Raw genomic sequence first — 20,106 nt, forward strand, 5'->3', positions numbered from 1 at the left:
CATGAATCCATGAATGCATCCATCCATCCGTCCATCCATCCGTCCATCCATGAATCTATGAATCCATCCATCCATGAATGCATCCATCTATCCATCCATCCATGAATGCATCCATCCATCCATCCATCCATGAATCCATGAATGCATCTATCCATTCATCCATTCATGAATCCATCCATGAATCCATGAATGCATCCATCCATCCATCTATCCATCCATCCATGAATCCATCCATGAATCCATGAATGCATCCATCCATCCATCCATCCATGAATGCATCCATCCATCCATCCATTCATGAATCCATCCATGAATCCATGAATGCATCCATCCATCCATCTATCCATCCATCCATGAATCCATCCATGAATCCATGAATGCATCCATCCATCCGTCCGTCCATCAGTCCATCCATGAATCTATGAATCCATCCATCCATGAATGCATCCATCCATCCATCCATCCATGCATGAATGCATCCATCCATCCACCCACCCACCCACCCACCCACCCACCCAAGGCAGTGGCCTCTAATCAAGGTCAATCTCCCTGTTGGGAGTATTTCTGACCACATCAGAGACACTCTCCCTTGTGGCTGCTGCAGAGGGTGCGTTGCTGGCATCGAGTGGGGAGAGACCAGGGAGGCCTGCTGCCCCACAGCCCCCAGCAAACAGAACAGCCCCTCCCCCCAGAGAAGTACCTGTCCCCAGCTGTCAACAGGGCCCAGCTCCAGACACCTCTGACACGCTGGCCCTCTCTAAAAGCAGCAAGGGCGAGGAGGGCTCTGGGTCTGCCAGCAGCCTGCAGGCCTCGGCGCCTGCACACGCTGGCTTTGCTACGCCCCCTCTGCACCCCAGACGGGGAGTTCCTGGGCTATTCTAAAATTATCTCGGCCAGCAGCGGCTGAGCTGGCCGGCCTTGGGGAGCGGCTTCCTCCCAGCGCAGCGCGTGTTCCTTCATGCGCCTTGAACGGGTGCCCGGGCAACGTTTCAAAAACAGAACCAGAAGCAGCAGCTCGCACGCTGGGCTTTGATAGATGGATGCGTCCGATGACTCCCGGGACTGTTCAAGGGGAAACTAACTGAACACTCCGGCCAGCGCGCATGCACGCACGCACGCGCGCGCGCGCGCTCGCTCCTGTGCGCCTGGCCGGCTGGCACCCTCCGCCTGGCGTGCGTTTGGACAACACGCAGACCAGCGTGCTCCGTGTTTAAGGACACAGTATGGAGAGCAGATGTCGGGGGAGGCGACCCAGCGTTTACCAGACAAAACACACGGCTGCGGGGACGGGAAGGCGCTCCTCGCTCGTGGTGTTTTTCCACCAACACACGTCCCTTGTTCCAAGGCCCTGGACCCCTTCCAGGTCCCAGCGCCCGGGGCCGGGCTGGCCAGATACAACATGCTCCGGCGTGCTAGGCACGTACAGGCAGGCAGCCCTGGTCACACCGGGTCAACTTGCACGCCAGTTTGAAACACACCTGGGCTGTCAACGGCACTGCACAGGAAAACACACAGACACAAACACACACACACACACACACACACACACCACAAGCTGAAGTGCATTCTAACAAGACCCCTGGGCGCTGAGAAACACGCCGTTAGCAAAGTCTCTGAGTAAGTGTCGCAGGTGGAGGAACTACATTCCCACAGGCTTACAGGTGGAAGCCCTGAGCCCCAGGCGCTCAGAAAGGGGCTGCACTTGCAGGTGGATCTTTAAAGAGGGGATGAAGGTAAACATGGGGTCACCAGGGTGGCCCGGATCCCACAGGACTGGGGTCCTTATAAGCAGAGGAGATGGGGACACAGACACACCCAGAGGGACGCCCGTGGGAGGACACGGATGGGGGGGGGGGAAGACGGCTGTCCACAAGCCCAGGAGAGAGACAGGCCTCAGGGCGAGCCAGCCCCGCCCAGCCCGGCCTCCAGGACGGGGAGGACTAAATATGTGGGGTCCTGGACGCACCTTTTGGGGGAGGACAGCATTTAACTGGCGACAAAATCAAATCCCCAGATTTGGAGGCCTTCCCCCCCCCAGCATTCCATGGATAGCCTACAGCACCCCCGAACCAGACCCGGGGAGTGAGCCTGTACACTCCAGCACAAATGAGCCACGTGAACGAGAGATATACTCCGTGGGTCCCCACCGCACACTCCAGATCCTGGAGGAACCTCCTGCCACCGGCTTCCTCTGTCTTCTCAACTCTTGCTGCTTCTCAACAACCACATCTGAGCCTTCTTGCTTTCACACGAATCCCTCTTGCTCCTCACGCCCCCCCAGGGTCACCGCCAGCACGCTAACACCTCTTGCCTCACGGTTTCCGGAGACGAACCGGAGCCCTGGTGTCCCGCACACGGCGTCCCTTGGAAAAGGCAGCTAGAAATCGCCTTGTGGGACTCATGCCCGGTGTGGTGTGCGATGTCCCGTGCTGGGGACCAGCCTGAGACGGCTGTCCTAACACACAGGATGACAGTTAGGTGATAGTACAACCCAGGCCATGTCTCCGCAGACAAGATTTACTGAAAAACCCGGTCCGCGGGAGTCTTCCCAGAATCCCTATTTCAGCTCCTAGAAGACCCATCCCTAGGAGCTGTTCTCTCCCGCCCAGGAAGACCCATGACAGCGGTCTCTTCTGGCCGCCCTGCCCCCTGGCTAGGCGCAGACTTGGACACTTAACAGACAGCGGTGGAGTGCCCGGGGCACCAGCTGCTTTCGGATGCAGGAGAGAAAAATAAAACAAAAACGTCCTCCGCCTCTCCTCGCCCATCCTTCCACCTACCACCCGAGACAACTCTGTGCAAGACCCTGTGTCAGGCTTGGAGGAGCATGCTCGGGCGTGTTGGGGTCCCAGGGGTACCTCCCTGTGCAGGGGTGCGTGCCGTGTGCCTGGAGATCAGGAGGCACAACACTTGTCTCCGTGCACACGGGTGCACGGGGCACGTCCCCACGTCCTCCTGCGGTTCGGTGGACACAACGGTGTGGGAAGAGAAACGGAGATGAAGCACAAGCCCCCATGAACTCTTTGCAGGCCCCTAAGCCCCTGGGGCCTCACCCTGGGCACCTGGGACCCACGCCGCAGGTTGCTCTGCAGAGACGCAGGTCGTTGGAGAGGCAGGTGGGAAGAACCACCATGGCTCTAAGGTGAACAACGCTTTGGCGGAAAGCAGGGTTCGGGGCGGGGGTCAGCAAGGGGCGATGCCGGGACAGAAAATCAGGGCAGAGAGGGGGGCACTGGGCTCCTTCCACTGGGGAGCAGGGTCCGAGGGACCTCGTCCTGCACCCGAGGAAAGACGTGAGGAAATGAATGAATGGGAGAAGGTGGCCGAGGTCCCTGGAACACCCAACTGTCCAGGGAGCTGGGGCAGCAGGCCCCGATGGGACAAGTGCATTTCGGGAACCGGTGCCTCTGTCCGCGGCCCTGGCCAGCCTGGGGTCAGCATCCGTGGCGGGACCACGTCGGCAAGACCCGAAGCCAACATAAGCTCAGACATGGAACACACTCACACATCCTCCAGCCACGACCTCACTCCAGCCGCTGCCTGGGATCCCAGAGAGGAAGCAAAGGAAGGAACAGACCCCGCCCGGGGGTCAGGACCCTCAGGGGGAGGGCGGGGCCCGGGGTGGACTCACAGCTTCACCAGGAAGGGGTGGTTGACCTCCTTCAGCACCGACTTCTCGTTGTGCACGTGCTGCTCCTGCTTCAGCCGGATCACCTCGGGGATGCTCATGACCTTCAGGGCGAAGAAGCGCTTGGCCGTCTTCAGCTGCACCAGCTGCACCCGCCCGAACGTCCCCGTGCCTGTGGGGGGGGACGAGAGACCAGGCCGTGTTGGCGCCCGCGTGGGACGGTGGGGGGAGCCGCTCCGCGCACTGTCTAAGGCACCGGCGACGTGGCGTGCTGGGGCACTCTTCTAGAATTTCCCACGGGGGCCGCACACGGCCCACACGCGTCGGCACGGAGGGTCCCCCGCCTCTGAAAGGTGTTTTAATTGGAAGGACGCTGGACATCATTCCTGCAAATGGGTCATCTCAGGAAACACGCTCACGTGCGCGTGCACACACGTACCTCGAGGGGTGAGCACGGAAAAGCATGGTACATACGTGTCTTCCACGTGTGGCTTTTAAAATGCCGTTTGGATTGCATTTATCGGGAGAGACATTGGTTAGTAACTCTCTCTCTCTATATATAGGTTGTGGGAGGGACTCCGGCCCGCAGGCAGAATCCTCCTGTCCACCACAGATGGTACATAAGTCGTCCCCGACACGATCTTGCTGTTCCGGTGGGAAAGGGGAGTGGACAGAGTGGTCCCCAGGGATAGGCCTCAGGTGCACATTTCTCTAATACGATATCTGGACAGTGGATTGTGTGTGTGCACCTCCCCAGGTCCCGGCTCCGTCCCCGTGTGTGTCTTGTTTCCGGCCGTCTGCATACACACGGGACATGCGGCCGCCTGCAATGATGAAGCCCCGTTCACTAACGCACGACAGCCTGCTCATGAGCACGCCTGGGTCTTTGCCTTCAACTCTGCCAGGCGTCGCAAGGAACGGATACAGATGCCCGAAGAAAGGCAGCCAAAAAAAAAAAAAAATATTGCCACCACGGCAAATACAGAAGGTCACCAAACCCTCTTGGATACTCACACGCCACATGTTGAACCCCAATTCTTTCTCGTCCCCGTACTCCTGGCCTGCCCTGTCTCCTCCCAAATCTTTCTTGTCCTCTGAGCCTCAATGTGGCGCATCGCGAGCACCTTGTACCCTCACACTGCCCGCCAATCACGTGTGCAATGATGCCATTAACAATGCAGAGGGATGTCACCCAAAGGCGAGACGCAAAGTTGGGGAAGAAAAATGGACACCCGTCTGTGTGCTTTGGCACTCGAGATGCGTGTCAATGGTGGCAGCCTTTCGCGTCCAAATCCGCCAGAAGGATAATGCAAACAAATGCATCTTCTTCCGAAGCCCAGAGATGGAGCTCTGCTGGCTAACGGAGCTCCTGGCTGGGCAAACGGCCATCGAGCAGATGAGAAAGGAGGAGGGAGGAACCCAGTGGTGGCTTGGAAAGAGACAAGCCCTCCAACGCAACCACGCAACCCACACAACAACTAAACAATGTGTCTCCTTTCTTGCGTAGAGCTCGGAGGTGCACAGGGTAGCAACCGAAGAAGAACCCAGTTCCCCCTCAAGCAATGTGATTTTTCAGCATTTTCTATAAATTGAAGTCCCCGCGAGACCCAATACATCTACTGGGTAATGGAGTGAGGGTGGGGCGGGGCGGGGCGGGGCAGTGGGGTGTGGGGGGAGCTTCTGGAACCTTGGCTTTCAAACGAAATTTCCGTCATGAATATTTTATTCCAGCAGCAGCAGAAAGCAAGCTACAAAAGACCAGAGAGAGATGTTTGTGTAAGGAACGGCAAACGATGAGTAATTCCCTTTTCAAAGTGTATTCTCTTGAAAAAGACAACTCAGAATTGTATGAGAGGGAGGTGGCATCGTGCTGATACCCTAACGCGGAGGGCGATCCAGATAGACAGGCAGCAGGCAAAGCGCGCTGGAAAGAGCGAGCGGAAGCAGTTCAGGTGTTTTTGTACAGAGGAGAGTGTTTCTATCAAGTCAAGTGCATTCAGCTGCAAACCACGCTGTGTCATCCACGGTTTCCCCTCAAGTTTCATCTATGACCTTCGGTGGTTCGTGTCTCCAAAAGTGCAGGGACATCCCTACGAACAATAGAATAGTCTTGCCACATTCTAAGATGCTAATAACAAAAAGAAGGTTGTGTGTCTCAGTCTTTTTGTTTCTGTCCCTGCCCCCTTTTTCTTTTTTCTTTATCATCTCGTTTATTGCCCCTGGGACGGGATTCACTCCCTTTTCTGCCGGTATTGACTAGACAGTATATTCTGTCTTCTGAGCACTCGTATTTGATTGGCTCCCTGCTGTGAGGTGTCTATGCCCACGGGAAGCATAAGCCACTGTGACTCAACAGATTTTTTAGTGTTTCTGTCTGCCGCGTCGTTTAAGCTTTCTCTGAGCCGTGAGTTATGATCACACGGGATTCAAATCCCTCAGCCCTGAACCTCAGGCCTCAGTCACCCCAGTGGGGATGTGGGGAGACCCCTGAGGCACAAGCAGATGATCAGGACTACACGGGGACACCACCTGGGTCCAGGTGGACAAACCCAGCATGCTTTCATTTTGAAGGTGATGTGTGTAAAAGTGGCCAAGCCAAAGAGAGCTGAAGGTATTGGGATCGAGTCGTGATTGCCGTGGAAACAAGGAAAGTGGAGAGATCACTTCCTGTTGGTGTCGGGAGTCTGCCCCACATGCATCCCCGCTTCTCAGCATCTCCCACGAGAAAGCGGAAAAGGCCAGTGCTCTGTAGCTTCGCACCAGGTAAGAACTGCCGTATGGTTACACGGCGGGATACAACTGGGCCACAACAAAGGAGGAAACCCCAGCAGGAGCAATGACACGGATGGACTGAGAGACTATTCCGGTGAATGGAATAGTAAGTCAGATAGACGAAGACAAAGGTCATACGATGTCCCTTTTATGTGCAACCTGAAAATAATGAACTCACGGATACACACCAGAGAGGGGTGGCGGCCTGAGGCGGGGGTGGGGAATGGGTAAAGAAGGTCCAGAGAAACCAACCTCCACCCGTAAGATGACTTCAGTATTTTTTTAAAGATTTTATTTATTTATTTCTGGAAAGGAAGGTAGGGAGAGAGAGAGAGAGAGAGAGAGAGAGGGAGAGAGAGAAACATCCATGTGCGGTTGCTGGGGGCCGTGGTCTGCAACCCAGACATGTGCCCTGACTGGGAATCGAACCTGCGACACTTTGGTTCACAGCCTGCGCTCAATCCACTGAGCTACGCCAGCCAGGGCTTAAGATGGCTTCAGTTTTGAGGATGGACTGTACAAGGTGATGACTAGAGCCACTAACTGCATCACGTGTTTGGCAGTTGCTGACAGAGCACATGTTAAAAGTTCTCATCCCGGGTGGATGGGCGGGGGGGGGGGGGGCAAGTGATGAGGGGGAAATGGAGACAACTGTACTTGAACAACAATAAAAAAAAATAAGAAAATAAGGAAGTTCTCATCCAGGGAAAAAAAAGTGTTACTAGGTCAGGTGATGAAAGTTAACTGGATGTATTCTGTTTTTTCAAAGATTTTATTTATTTATTTTTAGAGAGGGGAGGGAGGGAGATAGAGAGAGAGAAAGAAACATCCATGTGCAGTTGCTGGGGGCTGTGGTCTGCAACCCAGGCATGTGCCCTGACTGGGAATCGAACCTGTGACGCTTTGGTTCGCAGCCCGCGCTCAGTCCACTGAGCTACGCCAGCCGGGGCTTAACTGGACGTAGTCTGCAGTGGAGATGAGATGGGGGACGACAAGAGACACGCTCCTCAACACAACATTCTTAATTTTCTTAGTTCATACACTGTGGAAGTATTTACTCTACATAATAGTAAAAAGGAAGATACATCAGTACTGTCGATGAAATGAACAGACTACAGAATTATTGCAGAGTAAGGAGTGTGTTGTCATGTACGGAGTTACCGTAGTAACACTCCTTCTTTCCTTTGGAGTTTCCTCCCTCACAGGAATAGCCCAAAAGGTTATATATATAAAACCACAATGCACAGCCTCACAAAGGTTCAAACCCTTCCGGTCACCTTTAATAAGCTGGTGTTTGAAATCGTTGCTACACGTACCGAGGCTGGTCCAGCCTCTGTTTTATGGGGTGGCGGGGGCGGGGTGGGGAAGCCTTTAAAATTTATTTTCAAACGTGGGCTCATTCTCTGATTAAGCGAAAAACCACAGAACTGGAGGCACAAGGAAAGATTCCATCTTACAAGATGTGTGTGATATGTCAGCGATCCAAGTGCACCCACAAAAAAAGGAGGTGTGCTCCGGGCAGTGTGATGACAGTTGTCTTAAAAACTTGGACTGTGCAGGCAAAGATCAGCTGAGTAAACGGAACCCACTCAGCACAGCACAGGGGGGCAGGAAGGGGGGGCGCTCTCTGAGCTCACTCGTCTAGACGGCTTAAGAAAACAAGCACATGCACTAGCGACTCCCTGGAAATTGTGTCGAAGCCAGCAATGTTCAGCTGGGCATGGCCCCACTCGGAAAGATAAAAAAACACAGCAGGTATTGTAGAAGCTCTGTTTCTCTCTCTCTCTCTCTTTTTTTTTTTTTTTTTGCACATTATTTACAAAGCTCTCCTCTCCGCCGGGATGCCGGGAGAGATGTAAAATAAATACTTGCTGCAGGACAGAGAGGCACGGGAAGCCCCGCCCCCCGACACCCAGAGCTGAGCGAGGCTGTGGAAGGGAAATGCCTGGCATGCCTGGCCCATGCCTGGACGTCTGTGGCTTGGGATGGCACGTCGGGGAGTTCCCACCCAGAAGAGCAAGGGTGGATCTCCCCGTGTCCACAGTGTGCGCCAGCCCAGTGAACCCCACGGCCTTCAGCACCGTCCAGGACAGGACGGAACAACGTCGTGGTACCCCCCGCCAAAGGATTGCCCTTTCCATCGGGGGTTTTTTCAAACTGGGCACAGGGGGCATCTGGGGCTGGAGGGGTGTCTGGGGCGGGGGTGCTGGTGCATCTTTGGTCTCTACCCACAGTGTGGGAGGAGCACCCTCCATGAGATAACAAGATGTGTTTGCAGAGGTTGCCAAGAGTTCCCGGTGGGCAGAATCACTCTTTTTTGAGAAGCGCAGTGGCAGATGGATGAATGGATGGTGCGTGGGTAAGTGGACGGATGGGGGGATGGGTGGATGGATAGGCAGATGGATGGATAGATCGATAAATAGATGGATGGATGGGTGGATGGATGGATGGATGGATAGATGGATGGATGAATGGATGAATGGATGGATAGATCAATAAATGGATGGGTGGGTGGATGGATGGATGGATGGATGGATGGATGGATAGATCAATAAATGGATGGATGGGTGGATGGACGGATGGATAGATGGATGGATGAATGGATGGATGGATGGATGGATGGATAGATCAATAAATGGATGGATGGATGGATGGATGGATCGATCAATTGATAAATGGATGGGTTGGTGGATGGATGGGTGGGTGGATAGATGGATGGATAGATGGATGGATGGATAGATCGATAAATAGATGGATGGATGGATGGATGGATGGGTGGATAGATGAATGAATGGATGGATGGATAGATCAATAAATAGATGGATGGGTGGGTGGATGGATAGATCAATAAATAGATGGATGGGTGGGTGGATGGATAGATCAATAAATAGATGGATGGGTGGGTGGATGGATGATGGATGGATGGGTGGATGGATAGATGGATGGTGGATGATGGATGGATGGGTGGATGGATAGATGGATGGTGGATGATGGATGGATAGGTAGATAAATGGATGGATGGATAGATCGATAAATAGATGGATGGATGATGGATGGATAGATGGATGGATGGATGGATGGATAGATCGATAAATAGATGGATGGGTAGGTGGATGGATAGATAGATGGATGATGGATGATGCATGGATAGGTAGATGAATGGATGGATGGATGGATAGACAATATAGACAGAGTACTGACAGACAGTTTATATAACATATGAATGGAGAGAAGAGAGAAGACAGGTGAACAGCTAAGGTAAAGACAGAGAGATGCATGCATGTGAGAGAGAAACACAGAGAGAGAGAGAGAGAATGGATATCTCTGCCAGCTCAGGGCCCCTCAGCCTCTCACACGTACAATGTGGGGCGTCCTGGGCACGGCAGGGTGCTGAGCAGCCTCCCTCCTCACCACCCACCACACACCAGCAGCATCACCCCGCAACCCCCCTGCCCCGGTTTCAACAGCCCCAGAACCTGCAGACATGCCCCAGGGTCTGGTGGAAGCAGTGTCCCTGCCCACAGTTGAGAGCCACCAGCCCAGAGCGAGCCCGTCCACCAGAGCTTCCTGAGACGACCCCCACACACACGGCCCCCTGCGCCGTCCAACCCAGGAGCCACACGCTCCCCCATTGGCCCCCGAGGATGGGAGCCATGGCCACTGTCTTTTTGTGGTTGTCCCTGTGGCTCGTGGGTTCTGATCTGCACTGTCTGCCCCTCAGCTCACACTCAATTCTTACGCCCACCGCCAACGGAAGACCAAGTTTGCAAACTCCGCCTGAGACAACAAACGCTTATGCACCCGTGTCACGAATACCATCCAGCTCTCTCCCTCTCTCTCTAAAAAAGGGGGGGCCCATATAAGGAAGTGAGGTGTTTGTTCCCCCACCACGGAGGCTTTGCCTGTGTGTGGGGTGCTCCAGACGGCACTGAAACAGCCGTGGCGCACAGCGGGCTGGCCCCCAAAACTCCACTGCCCTGAGGGACTGAGCCCAGACATTCAAGACCACGGCAAGGAGGCCTCTGGTGGGCTCCCCGGGGTTCAGCGAGCTTGTTTGGTCTCGACGTTTGAGAGCCTGTTTCCTAGGGCAGGTGGGCTGAGCCCCGTGAGCGCCCCCTGATCTCAGGGCTGGGGGACAGGCTGGCGTGGGAGGAAGCAAAGTTCCAGACGGAGATCGGAGGAGGGTGCTCTGGGGCGAGGGCTAAGCCGTCGAGTGTAGGGTGCCGGAGAGGAGGCTAGGCAAGGCAGCCGCAGCAGCCAGAGAGAGAGAGAGAGAGCTGAGATTCGGGAGCTTGGGGGGGCAGGGGGGTAACATGCGGACACAAGGAAGGGACTCTGAAACCCTGAGTGACCTCTCTCTTCCAAGGGCAGCAGGAAGTCACGCGGCCCGGAGCAGGGAAGTGCCTGGGTGGATGGCGGGTGTGCGTGCTTTTGTTCCGTTTTGTTTTGTTCTGCTTTGTTTTGTTGTGGAGGTTTCCCTCAGGTCAGGGAGGCCTGGCGGGAAGGATGACAAGGAGAGAGAAGAGGGGACCCCGGCACCCACCACACGGATGCCAGGCACCAGCGGGGTGAGCCGTGGTGGGTAGGACAGGCACCGCCAAGAGGTGGCTGCAGCAGTCCACTGAGAACCTGCCTGGGGCGGGAGAGGGAGGGAGGGAGGGCGGGAGGAATGCGTCCAGGTGGGCTGTTCAGGTGTCTGAGCTGAGGGCGGGAAGAACCACGCAGACAGGTCACCCAGGCTGGTGCGCAAGGGCCTCCTGAGTTAACTGCACCTGGGGACGAAGGTGGCCAGTTCCCTGATGGAGCTGCGGGGATGCAGGGGGCAAGGAATGCAGCAGGTGACACTGTATCTCCCCCAAAAGGTACGCTCAAGTCCTAACCTGGGCTACCTGGGCTACCTGGGAATGGGGCCTTATCTGGAAATAGGGCGTTTGCAGGTGGGATTGAGGGGAGGGTCTGAGAGGAGGTCGTCCTGGGTCAGGGTGGCCCTGCGTCCAGTGACCGTGTCCTGTGAAGGGACAGAAGAGGAGACGCAGACCCGGAGGAGAAGCCACGTGGAGACGGAGGCAGAGACGGGAGGGATGCGGCCAGCAGCCCAGGGGCACCTGGAGCCCCCAGAGCTGGAAGAGGGGGGAGGGACCCTTCCTGGAGCCTGTGGAGGGAGTACAGCCCTGGGACCCCTGGGTGACCTCACACGCCTGGTCTCCAGGACGGGGGGAGGGTGGTGCATGTCTGTTGGAGGCCACCAGGCTGCTGCAGCCACGGGAGGCTCACAGGAAGGACACATGGAGTGTCCAGGGAGACGTGGACCCCACGGGGCGTGGAGGGTCCGTGCCTTGGAGACTCACTCATGGCACCCAAGACAAACATGGAGATTAGAGCCGTGCATTTGAGGGCAAACACGTCTTTTAAAAATTTTCTTCTTTAAATGTTTTTAAAGATTTTGTTCATTTATTTTTAGACAGAGGAGAAGGAAGGGAGAAAGAGAGGGAGAGAAACATCCATGTGTGGTTGCCTTTCTCACGCCCCCTACTGGGGACCTGGCCCGCAACCCAGGCATGTGCCCTGACTGGGAATCGAACCGGCGACCCTTTGGTTTGCAGGCCAGCACTCAACCCAGTGAGCCCCACCAGCCAGGGCTCTCCTTTAATTAAAAAAAAAAAAAAATTAAGCAATGCTATCGAAAGTTCTTTCTGTTTCTCTATTATTGCAACATCCCTTTTTTTTTGTTGATGAACACAGAATATTCTCAGGCTTTTCTAAATATATGACTCAAAAGGACAGTTTTCTTTAAAAAAAAATGATCTTATGTTTCCCTTTTTGGTTGAACCTTCTCTTAGGCTCTCAGAATTATCTCCTCTCTCTGGGACGCCATGTCTTTACTTATGTGGATGTCTCAGAGTCTAAGCTGTTGATCAGCCCTGGGTGTGAGATTTTTTTTCTAATCAAAATGAAGCACCAAGCCCTGGCTGGCATAGCTCAGTGGATTGAGCGTGGGCTGTGAACCAAAGCGTCGCAGGTTCGATTCCCAGTCAGGGCACATGCCTGGGTTGCAGGCCACGGCCCCCAGCAACCACACATTGATGTTGCTCTCTCTTTCTCTCTCTCTCTTTCTCCCTCCCTTCCCTCTCTAAAAATAAATAAATAAAATCTTTAAGAAAAACCTCTTTCTCTCTACAATCAAAGGTGCCATTTGAGAATGGGACTGAACATGGTACTTTTCCCCCAACAATCTTCCTTCCACCGTTTTTCCCCTGTCCTGGGGGGTGGATATGGAACTCACACTGCCCATCCCTTGTTACCTACCCAAGGGGACTTCTGCATCATCCTGCAGGGGGGTCTGGAAGGATTTGAGGGTGTCGGGCAATGATCTTTTACACGTCCCTGTGGACGGGGCCCAGTGGCTCAGCTGGCTGGGGTGTCTACCCCACACCTGAGAAGGTTGCAGGTTCGGTCCCCGGGCGGGTGTGTATGGGAGGCAATGGATCAATGTTTCTCTCCCTCTCTCTCCTCCCTTCCTACCCGCCTCAAATCAATAAACACACCTTCGGGCCCTGGCTGGTATGGCTCACGAGACAGAGCACCAGACTGGGAAGCAAAAGGTCACTGGTTCGATTCTGAGTCAGGACAGATGCCTGGGCTGCAGGCCAGGTCCCTCCAGTAGGGGGCGCTCAAGAGGCAACCACCCATGGATGTTTCCCTCTCTTTCTACCTCCCTTCCCCTCTCTGTAAAAATAAGTAAATGAAATCCTTTAAAAATAATAAAAAATAAACACTTCTTTGGGTAAGGATTGAAAAATAATTAAATTTAAAATAAAATAAAAATAAATAAATAATTAAAATAAATTAAATTAATAAAATAAATAAAATAAAATAAAATAATGAAATAAATAAAATAAAATAAAAATAAATAAATAAATAAATAAAATAAATTAAATTAATAAAATAAATAAAATAAAATAAAATAATGAAATAAATAAAATTAATAAAATAAAATAAAATAAATAAATTAATTAATTAAAATAAATTAAATTAATAAATAAATAAAATAAAATAAAATAATGAAATAAATAAAATAAAATAAAATAAAATGAATAAAATAAATAAATAAATAAAAATAATGAAATAAATAAATATAAAAATAAAATAAAATAAAATAAAGTGAATAAAATAAATACATAGAATAAATAAATAAAATAAAACAATGAAATAAATAAATAAATCAATAATAAAATAAAACGAATGAATAAATAAATAAATAAAACAATGAAATAAATAAAATAAATAAAAATAAATAAAATAAAATAAAAATAATAAAATAAATAAAATAATAAAATAAAAAATGAAATAATGAAATAAAATAAGTAAAATAAAATAAAATAACATAACATAATAAAATAAAATAAATAAAATAAAATAAATAAAATAAGTCCCCGTGCTCTGGACTGAGGCGCAATCCCACCGGTCACCCCCGCGTGGCTGAGACGCCCCACCCCCTGCGCCAGCCCGCGGGCTGCAGGCGTGTCCTGAGAAAGCACCGCACGAGCCCCTGTCCCGCCTGCCGCGCGTTGTCTGACTCCGGGCCCGGCGGGAGCGAAGCCACGGGCCATTTTCACGAACGCCACGTTCTCACCCCAGCCCCGCCACGGAGGCCCCGTGCAGAGCCGGGGCACGCCAAGGCGCTCTCTGGAAAGGAAAGCACACGCCCGCCACAAAGAAAGCCAAGAGGAGACAAAGCCACCGACAGAGGGGGTTGACACTCCCCGGGCATCACGGTAGAAGCCCCTCTGAGCCGGGGGCGGGGGGGGGTCTCCTCCCTGAGCCCTCCCGTCCCTCCTGCGTGTCACCAGCACGCGCGCCCACTGCTGCCCTGCACGCTTGCTGTGTCCCGTAGACGAATCCCGCCTTGCGTCATACCCCTGCTTTCCACCTTCCTCCTGTCTCGCGGTGCGCGCTCTGATTCCCGGCCGTGTTTTTGTGCGCTACCGACGAACCCCCCTGCAACTCCAACCGTCCCGCGTGGGGTCGTTTGCAGCACACGGACGCCCCGAAGGGACCGTCCACGCACCCCCTTCTGGGGCAGGACACGGGCTTCCGCGCCAGCTCCGTGTTCTGCCCCGCGCCCAGGAACGCCACGGGTCGGAGCCGGCTTCCCTGCACCACGTGGCAGCCCCTCTGAGCACGCATCAGGGCCTTTGCCCACATCCAGACCCACAGCGCCCTCCACCGGCACAACGGTTGTCGCCCCATCCGCCAAAAGCCCTCCCACGCGCAGGGACGTCTGCACCCCCATGGGTGTGTTGGGGTCACAACTGCGTGTGCACACTGCTCGCCCTCGGTAACCAACCAGGTCAAGAAGTGCAGTGCGTTTCGTTATCACAGACTAAGGGGTCTCCGCTCCCTTCCACGGGGGGTAAAGGAACTGGGAGGCACTACCAGGCACACCCACCCCAATCGCCCCGCCACGGCTGCGCCAGGGGCATCTCAGATCTTGGATGGGAATTCTGAGCCAGATGCCGACAACCACCCTCCACAAAGCGGCAGGCTTTGATTGCAGCGTTTACTGAACTGCTTCTGAGTTTAAAGGCCGGCCGGCTGGTGCCCGGGACGCCCCTCACAGGGAGGGACCTGCTTCTGGGGCCGGTGGCTGCTGAGTGGCTTTCTTCGGGGCTTCATAATTCCCGAGGCTTGTGTGCTGGGGAGGGAGCTGGCGTGTTGATTAGGTGCGGGGGTGGGGGGCGCGGGAGGGAGTTGGGGCCACGGCAACCCTTTGGGGAGAGGGAAACGGAAACCCACCGAGAAGCACGAGCTGGGAAAGAGGGCCAGCCAAACACACGGACGGGAGAACACAGCACAGTCTCAAAGACCGGGGTTCCGCTGCTGGGCTGCCCTGAACACAGAATAAATACAGAAAAACGTGCTGTTTTCGTGGGCAGTTCCCTGGGTTATGATCTCATCTCTTCCGTGGCTCCCTGACACCCTCCAAGCAGCAGCCCGGCGGTGTTAATCCACATAAAATACTTGAGAAAGCGACGCCAACAGGACTGGCCCAACCCTGTACACGATAATATAAGTGGGGCCACTTTAGAGCAGAGCAACATGACCTTTGAACCGAGCCAAAGCCACCGTGTGTCCCACAGAGCCATCTGCAAAGGGGACAGGGAAGCAGACGGGGTGACGCCTGGACGGAGGAGCCCAGGACTGAGCATGAAACACGCCGTGGAGAATCAGCGTCACAATGCCGTGTCCTCTGCACCCCCAGCCACGCCCCCCCTGCTGGGGGTGTCCCTGTCCCCTCCCCTTTCTCCCACATAAGTGCCACCCCTTTGTCTGCTCCTCGTGGGGACCCCGAGTGGGCTCCTGCCCCAGTCAACGCTTCCGCAGGAGCGGTTCTTACGGATCTCACATAAATCGCCTCTCCCGTCGAAATGCCCTTTACTTTCAGATGAACAAACCTATACAGCAGGCAGGACAAGAGGCCTAAGAAAAATGAGCAGAAATCCGTGAAACCGAAAGCAGGAAAGCAACAGAGAAAAGAAATAATCAAAGAAACGAGATGCCGGATCTTGGAAGACATCCATGGAGCGGACCCCACAGGATCTGTGATCAAAATGAAACGTGAAGCTGCTGAGGATGGCACGAAAGAAACTTTTCACAAGCTAAATCCCCTCCCTCGAGGACGACCGACATTCCAGGATGCGGCGGGGGACGTGCTGACGTTTTCTTGCCTTTATTAATTCATCGGTTTTACAGAGAAAGAGGAAAGGAGACGGGGTGGGGGGGGGGGGCGGAATGAAACACGGATTTGTTGTACCACGTATGCACGCATCCTTGGTTAATTCTCCTTACGTGCTCTGACCGGGGATTGAACCCGAGACCTTGGCGTACCGGGAAGACACTCGACCCAAAGGAGCCACACGGCCGGAGCAGGTCAAGTCTCTTCAAAGGAGCCTCAGGAGGCCTGGCCACTATGGCTCTCAGTTGCTTGGAGTGTCATCCATCCCATAGCCAGAGGGTTGTGGGTTCGATCCCCGGTCAGGGCACAAATTGTGGTTATGGGTTCAACACCCAGTCTGGGTGCCTAGGATCTGGCCCACGTGCAAATGGGAAGCAACCCATCGATGCTTCTTGCTCACATCAGTGTTTCCTTGTGTCCCTCCCTCTGTCTCTCTCTAAAAGCAATTTAAAAAACGTCTTCAAGACGCGATTAAAAACAAAACAGAACAAAACCCTTGCAGGTTGCCCTGTGGGTGTCTTTGGTGACTCATCCAAGTATCATCCAAAACTACGTCCAAACTAGCTAGCCACCTCCAGAGTATCAATAGGATGCCGGCACTGGAGACCTCGTCCATCTACTGTAGAAACTGGCCGCAGTTACCCGTGAGAACTGGACATTCTCACTTCCTTTTTCTGGCCGCTGGCGGGAAAACCAGCATCACCTCCGAGTGGGTTCAACAGGGTCGCCAACCCCAGTTGGACACCCCACGGCGTGAGAGGGGAGGACCAGGTTTTGGAATGTGGGATGAACCGGTGGGTGGGGCCCCCGGGGCACGCAGGGTTTGGCCTGGGCACTCCTTCGGGTGTCAGGGGGTGGGGACCCCCCGGGCAGGTCTGGGAGAGGCCACGGGAGGCCCCGATGGGAGATCAAAGCGTGGAAAACCCGTCCGGAGGTGCCCTGCGGGGGAAAAACTCCTCCGCTGGGTGCCAGGGGAGCACCAGGCTGACTCACCCGAGTGGGCGTGGCCTCCCACGGGGAGAGTCTCCGCCCACCCACCGCGTCCTGACCCCACAGGCGCGTGGGGCGCCAGAAGCTGAGCTCTGGAACGCACACCTCCGTGGCCAGCCGCTCCCACCCCTTATGCGGCCTCACAGATGGACACGCAGCGCTTTCGTGGAAGAGTGGCCAGGCGGCGTCTCGTTCGTGGCCATTTATCACCCTGTCTCCTGTTCACACGTCAGCCAGACACCCACTGGACACTACTCGGGTAGTGCCTTACTGGTGAGGCAAAGCTGCGGCACCCCCTCTGTCCAACCCAGCACAGCCCTGATCGGGGGTCCCCCCGTATAATGGAGGGGAGAACGCTGCTGAACCAGGAGCTGGTGACGAGCACTCGTCGTGTGGATTGCATTATCTTCCCACAAAGTAGCTCTGACAACAAAAAGAGCTTGCCAAGTTTATTTATATATATTTTAAACTGCCCATGTTATCAGTGAATGCACCCACATGCTCCACAATGTTGGAGACGACCCACCTCCCCGGCTTTGCCCTGTGGCTCCAGGTGGGAACCAGGTTTGCCTGTAGGACTCCCCGGGCCGGGACGCCCTCCCGGAAGGCAGGCCATCTCGTCTTCATAGAATCCTGTGCCCGGGCTCCCTCGCCATGCTAGAACTGGTTCTGCTGGCTGAGCACGAGGGAGGGCCCCAGGGAGGTGCCAATGAGTCCCCGTCCCCGGTGCCAGGCAGGCAGGAGGAGGTGTGACACGCAGGTGTGAGAGCCTGAATGAACTCCTTTCATTGCTTCCCCGGGCACACGCGGGAACATGCACAGCCCCATCCACTGTGCGTCGGCGGTGGCCTCCCTGCTCTTGGGGACACGTGTGTGGGAGAGCTTCCTGCTGTCCCCGTGGTTTCGGCATGCGCGGGGGTCCCTGCAGGGGGCCACGGACGAGCCCAGGCCAGCGTGTGCTAGCCACACGGCCGCACCCCACTGTAGGATGTCCCGCCGGAGTCCCCACAGTGTGTGAGTTTGTGAGCGAAGGAGGCAAAGGGGAAAGGTAGCCTCAAGACACTAGATACAGATGGCCATCCATGGTCCTCAAACGGGGAGGTGACCCTGGGTTATCTGCGTGAGCCCCGTGGAATCCCCAGGGTCCTTATTAGTGGCAGGGAGGTAGGAGAGAGACACCGGAGACAGGGGCGTGAAGGGGATTTGACCCCACCCGGCTTGCCTAGAAGGTGCAAGAAGGTCTCACAAGCCAAAGCACATGGAAGCTTCCAGAAGCAGGGAAACGCAAGGAAACAGACATGCCCCTAGGGACTCCGGAAGGAGCCAGCCCTGCTGGTGCCTTGATGTTAGCCTTCTAAGCCTCACTTTCACACTCATAGTCTGCGAAACTGTGAGACAGTACATGCATGTAGTTTTTTTATTATTATTTAGTTTTTAAAGATTTTTATTTATTTATTTTTAGAGAGAGAAGGGAGGGAGATAGGGGGAGACAGAGAGAAACCTCCATGTGCAGTTGCTGGGGGCCGTGGCCTACAACCCAGGCATGTGCCCTGACTGGGAATCGAACCTGCGACGCTTCGGTTCGCAGCCCACGCTCCATCCACTGAGCTATGCCAGCCAGGGCTTGCATGCAGTTTTAAGACATTCAGTTTTGGGCAATTTGTTAGGGCAGGAGCCAAAACGAGGGTGAAAGCCCATGAGAGAGACCAGGGGAGGGAACCAAGGAAAGATGACCGTGCGGTGGACAGCCTGTGGGTCTCACCCCGCCCTAACCCAGGAGTTGGAACAGGGAGGCGGCCCGTGCAGGGGACGGGTGAAAACCCTGGCCCACTCACGGCAGGTGGGCTGAACAGAGTAGGGTCCAAATGTACGCGAATAACGCCCCATCCCTCCCTGAAAATTTGGTGAGCCTGAGACATGTTCACAAAGTAATGGTCAGGATGATGATGGTCATGATGGTGATGGTGATGATGGTATTGATGTGATGGTGATGGTGATGATGGTGATGGTGGCAATAGTGATGGTGATGAAGGTGATGATAATGGTGATGGTGTTGATGATGGTGATGCTGGTGGTAGTGATGATGATGGTGGTGATGGTAATGGTGATGGTGATGAAGGTGATGATAATGGTGATGGTGTTGATGGTGATGCTGGTGATGGTGATGATGATAATGGTGATGGTGATGAAGATGATGATGGTAGTGATGACAATGGTAATGGTGATGATGATGGTGATGGTGGTGATAATGATGGCAATAATGATGGTGATGAAGGGGATGATAATGGTGGTGATGATGATAATGGTGATGGTGATGAAGATGATGATGGTAGTGATGGTAATGGTGATAGTGATGATGGTGATGATGATGGTGATGCTGATGATGACAAGGTTTGCCTTCAATGAGGCGTGCTCACTTCCTGGCTCATGTGGAAAGGACCACGGTCATTGGCGCTCATGGCCACGCTGTGGAGGAGTCCCACGGAGGACAACACAGTGCCCACCACACACACACACACACACACACACACACCCCTGCCAAGCCCGCAGGAAGCAGCACCCCCCTGGGCCGCAGTTGAGCAGATGGCGTCTGACAGCTCAGGAGCCCCGGTGAGGGACCTCCCCCACCATGTGGAGACCCTCCGTCCCTCCTGGAGGCCTCCTCGAGGGTTGTGTGAGAAACAAGAGTAACCTGGAATCCAGCACACACACACACACGCATCGTGGAGCAACGCCCGGGAGGAAGGGGCGGCAAGGCTGACGGACAGGGTCTTCCCCTTTTCCCAGAAGAGACCATGCCCACCCCCCGTGCACGGTGCTACAGCTGTCACCTGGGTGAACAAAGAGCCTTCAGGGTGGACGACCGCCATCCACCTGTAAGCCACGACACCTTTATGGGACAGTCGCCAGTGAGCGGGGGAAAGAAGGAAAGGACTGTGGTGGACGGTCACACAGGGAAAGGCAGGCGGAGCTGATGCCC

General features: G+C 54.2%; 1 protein-coding gene across 5 annotated transcripts in view; it reads right to left on the bottom strand.

The window, feature by feature from the left end:
* The window catches only part of PRKX (protein kinase X-linked), a 67,371-nt gene that overhangs the window by 39,659 nt on the left and 7,606 nt on the right, over nucleotides 1-20,106 (bottom strand). For all 5 annotated transcript variants that reach the window (XM_036017225.1, XM_036017226.1, XM_036017224.1 and 2 more), the window contains exon 2: nucleotides 3,632-3,800. In XM_036017225.1, coding sequence (XP_035873118.1) covers nucleotides 3,632-3,800 — 169 coding nt within the window. The remainder of the gene's footprint in view (nucleotides 1-3,631; nucleotides 3,801-20,106) is intronic.

Source organism: Phyllostomus discolor, chromosome Y (genome assembly GCF_004126475.2).
Source record: "Phyllostomus discolor isolate MPI-MPIP mPhyDis1 chromosome Y, mPhyDis1.pri.v3, whole genome shotgun sequence".
NCBI classification, from domain to species: domain Eukaryota; kingdom Metazoa; phylum Chordata; class Mammalia; order Chiroptera; family Phyllostomidae; genus Phyllostomus; species Phyllostomus discolor.